The sequence below is a fragment of the Pyrus communis genome, chromosome 1 (assembly GCF_963583255.1).
Source record: "Pyrus communis chromosome 1, drPyrComm1.1, whole genome shotgun sequence".
NCBI classification, from domain to species: Eukaryota; Viridiplantae; Streptophyta; class Magnoliopsida; order Rosales; family Rosaceae; genus Pyrus; species Pyrus communis.
Genome location: NC_084803.1, coordinates 39,604,226 through 39,608,498, shown reverse-complemented (window position 1 = coordinate 39,608,498; position 4,273 = coordinate 39,604,226). Strand labels below are relative to the sequence as shown.

The following is a 4,273-nucleotide window of genomic DNA, read 5'->3' as shown; positions in this document are numbered from 1 at the left end:
GTTGATGAACACGGGAGAATATTTTGCTATTATTTGGATGGGTTTTGTCAGAAATAATGGAGGAATGTACTGGTGTGCTAGTTTTGGAATTATGGGATGTAGAGATAAAATAAATTGGATCTGCTCCGTACCTTAGAGTAAATATATACACACACACACTAGTGTACCACCAATTGCCATGGGTAAATACCACCAAACCACAACAACTCAAGAAATGGACACATTGGACCACGGCTGGACACGTGTTGACTCCTCAATGGCGGCCCAACGCGTAGCTTAAACTAAAAGAAATTGGGTCCACGGTCTGCAGCCAATCTAAAAAGCGACAGCACACTCCCCGTCGGCGGTAAAAACCCTCCCGAACCTCTCTCTCCCTACTGCTTCAAAAGTGCTTAACCAAAACCCAGCTCCCGTTTCTGCAAAAGTGCTTCTTCTAAAGTCCAAATTATTTCACAATCCTCGCATATACACCATTGACATTCCGGTCCTCCCCCGCCCGCACACTCTCTCTGTCCACCGCATAAGACCCGATTACCATTTCTTGACAAAAGTCCGACCCGATTTTACTTTCCCCAATTTTTGAACTTTTTTCTTCAATTTTTCGAGTGTCGAATCGTTTTCTGTGGATTTTGGGGGAGGGATTACGATTTCGATCATGTCGTGGAAACCTTGAGGATTTTTTTATATCCTAGATCGATCAATGGCGTCGATCCGGAGAACTCTATCGCCAGCCTTCCAAGACCGGCCGTACGTGAACGGAGGCGGCTCTCCATTTTCAGTGCCATCGCCGTCGCAGAAGCTTCTCTCCAGCTCCAGATACTCGCCGCCTTTTCCGTCGGCGATTCTCGCCTTCTCCGTCTCCGTCCGGAGTTTCGTCGCGGGTGTTCTCTTTCACCGACCTAATCGCAAAGGCCAGCAATGGCGTCGAGGATTCTACAGGTGCTTGCTCTTCTTCTTCTTAGGGTTTTTACTCGGCCTATTGCCGTTCGGCCACGTTGACGACGACGAGATTCGCGGTCGGAGCTTCAATTTCGACATCAAGGTGCCGCACGTCAATGTCCAGCTCGACACCGACAACACGGATCGCGCAGTGAAACGGATGAATGTGCAGTTCAACACCGACAACGTGGATCGCGCAGAGAAACGGAGGAATGTCCAGTTCGACACCGACAACGCGGATCGCACAGTGAAGCGGAGGGAAGATCTCGTCGACGTGAGGCTCGGCGTCGTGGAGAGGAGGGTGGATTTGGTGCCGAGGAAGCTGCTGATTATTGTGACGCCGACGTACAACCGCGCACTGCAGGCCTACTTCTTAAACAGGTTGGGGCAGCTGCTGGGGCTTGTACCTCGGCCACTGCTTTGGATTGTGGTGGAGACCAACGCTGCGTCGATGGAGACGGCGGAGATTTTGAGGAAGAGCGGCGTGATGTATAGGCATTTGGTGTGCGGCAACAATTCGACTAGGGCCAAGGACCGGGGTGTTTATCAGAGAAACACTGCTTTGGAGCACATTGAGCGGCATAGGCTTGATGGCATTGTTTACTTTGCAGACGATGATAATATATACTCCCTCGACTTGTTTGATCGCTTGAGAGACATTAGGTATCTAATCTATCTTCGAAATTGAGCTTCATTTCAGTCACATTTTCTGTTGTTGGTGTTTGTTTTCGATTCATATGCTTGTTTTAGAATGATGGTTTTCTCGAGATTTCTGTTCTGAATGTGTCTGCTAGTGCAATTTTAACAATTACAGCTACTTGGTTCTGCCTGCATTTTAGATGCCATGTCTTCCTTGTTGATCCTTGGATTCGATTGTGCCCAAATATTTTCATACATTCAAAATCGTAGCTTGGCAACTCTTTCACTTCACTAAACTACATTTGGTGGGAATTCTCATTTGTTGATAGATTTACATAATCAAATGCCTTAGAATATTGTTCCCAGTTTAAATTTGGTTATTCTCGTCTTCAAGCGAAGATGTACGATTTGCCAGTATTACTAACTTTAGGTAGTGGTCCTGGTGGAACATGTACAGTTCACCAGTTTCATGTACATTTGTCTGTTTGTTTGTCATCTGGTGGAACATAATGTCCACTTCTTTCATCCAAATTTTGGTCTCTTTTACTAAATTAAGTCGTTCAGCTGGAAAGATGCGAATTTAGTTTCATTTATCACACTAGTTTAATAGCTAATTTGTGTTTTATTTGTTTTGAAGCCGATTTGGAACTTGGCCTGTTGCTATGTTAGCTCAAAGCAAAAACAAGGCGATATTGGAAGGTCCAGTATGCAATCGGAGCCAAGTAGTCGGATGGCACACAAATGAGAAAAGCAAAAGACTTCGTAGGTTTCATGTTGATATGTCAGGGTTTGCATTTAATAGCACAATATTATGGGATCCAAAGAGATGGCACCGCCCCACTTCTGCTCCAATTCGACAATTAGATACAGTGAAGGAGGGTTTCCAAGTACGGTTCATATCATCCGAAATGTTCCCGTACTTGTGATTGGCAATGTTTTATTGTATCTTCAAGCACTGACATTTCTCTCCCCCTTCATCTTCAGGAGACCACTTTTATCGAACAAGTTGTGGAAGATGAGAGTGAAATGGAAGGTACCCCAGCCGGCTGTTCAAAAGTAATGAACTGGCATCTTCATTTGGAAGCTCATAGTCTTGTTTATCCCAAAGGCTGGCAACTTGCGAAGAACCTTGATGTTGTTCTCCCCATTGAACGATAGAACTCACTAGCCGTGCAGTTTTGATGCTTATAGCTTGAGAAAGGTATGAAATTATTCTCTGCATACAAGCACCATGAACTCTTGTATTTCAACTTTTTGTGTTGAATAGATTGACCATTCCCTAGAGTTCAAAATCAAACTCAAATTAACTATAACTGTTAACAAATTAAACTGTTTTGACCCTCTTTTTGGCAGTGGGCATGTAGTTTTATTTTACGACATAAAAACCTTTTACCCCAGTAGAGAAAGCGATCTAACATATATATCCTTTGTTTTATGACAGTTCTTGACTTTCATGTTGGTGCTTCACCGCTCGCTGAGCGGATCATTGCTTGATTGTGGTACAATCGAAGCACCAACAAGCCTGAAAAAACTCAGCCGGTGATGGCAAACAAACCGAAGATTCGTGGTTGTCGAATTGTGTTGTTCTCTGCGTGATATTCTTTTTACTGAAACGAAATTTTTGTTTGTTGTACATCTCCCGGGGTTTGGTGTCGTTTGATTGTTCTTTTAAATTGCTTAATGCTCGAACAGTTAGCACAGCTCTCTCCGAAATAGGTGGGAGTTAGATAGGTTTGTTACGAGTTAGGTTTGTTACGGATGCCATACTCCGTGATGTAGACCGCCTTGTATTGTACCCAAATTCCAATCAAGGAAAGCAAAATGGCAACTTGTCCTGAAAGACTTCGACATATTCAAATTCAACAACCGCTGCAGGCCATGTGCAACCTCCACGCACAAAAAAAAATAGAAAACACGAGCTCTTGATTTCTTTTTGTCTTTCTATGATGCACGAACTTACAAGTAATCCCAAATTCTTCAGTGCCAGTTGCATAATCCAAAACATGCAACAAACGTGTTGTGTGGTTGAGTGTTACTCACGTTAACCATATCAACGTGTTAAGATGGATTGTTTTGATAATTTTACTCAAGAAAGCCCTAGCTAGCTCTCTCTTCTTTAAGGCCTTGTCTGAGACTGAGAAATGCTTTTAAATGACGGCAAACGTTTTTAGAGAATATATTTTTTGAGTTCTATAAACACTTGCAGTGCTTTCAAGTGTTTTTTTTATTTTTTTTTTATGATTAACTAAAACTTTTACTAAAGATCGGTGACAAAAACATTTTTTAAAATACATTTTCAGCCATTTATAAACACTTCTCAGAAGAGCTTTGAGTCTCTTAGATACTCGTATTTTCCTTCCAACATTTATTATTTTGCAATAATACTGATTTGCTGTGAAGAGTGATGTGTTTTAATGAACCTCTTTTTTTTTTTACATGTAATATTTAAAACTCGTGTTTTCAAGTAATATTTATGTGGCATGTAGATATAGGGCTTGACATGGTAGATGTGCAAACTAGGTATACTTCGAGTCTCAGTACATGACAAGGTTGACAAACAGACGGCAACGACGAAGTTGTAGGTGCAAACTAGGGTCGTTTTGTCTCATGATTTTCAGTCCCCTTCATCAAAACATGTTTAATGTTAGATCAAAAATGGAAGAAATAGTTATAACTCTGGAGAAAGAAAGGAACG

The 4,273-nt window shown here is 42.1% G+C and overlaps 1 protein-coding gene across 1 annotated transcript; it reads left to right on the top strand.

Annotated features, from left to right (window-relative positions):
- Positions 1–306: 306 nt before the first annotated feature.
- LOC137709214 (probable beta-1,4-xylosyltransferase IRX9H) lies at positions 307–3,546 on the top strand. Its single transcript, XM_068448318.1, has 4 exons — positions 307–1,602; positions 2,216–2,465; positions 2,563–2,779; positions 3,020–3,546. Exons 1-3 carry the CDS (start codon positions 701–703, stop codon positions 2,734–2,736), a joined length of 1,326 nt encoding a protein of 441 aa, XP_068304419.1. The 5' UTR covers positions 307–700; the 3' UTR covers positions 2,737–2,779; positions 3,020–3,546.
- Positions 3,547–4,273: the final 727 nt, after the last annotated feature.

Excerpts from the sequence above, each read along its gene's own strand:
- LOC137709214 (XM_068448318.1), top strand. The coding sequence starts at position 701 with ATGGCGTCGATCCGGAGAACTCTATCGCCAGCCTTCCAAGACCGGCCG. Across the intron at positions 1,603-2,215 it reads GATCGCTTGAGAGACATTAG|CCGATTTGGAACTTGGCCTG; the intron begins GTATCTAATCTA and ends TTTGTTTTGAAG. Across the intron at positions 2,466-2,562 it reads CAGTGAAGGAGGGTTTCCAA|GAGACCACTTTTATCGAACA; the intron begins GTACGGTTCATA and ends CTTCATCTTCAG.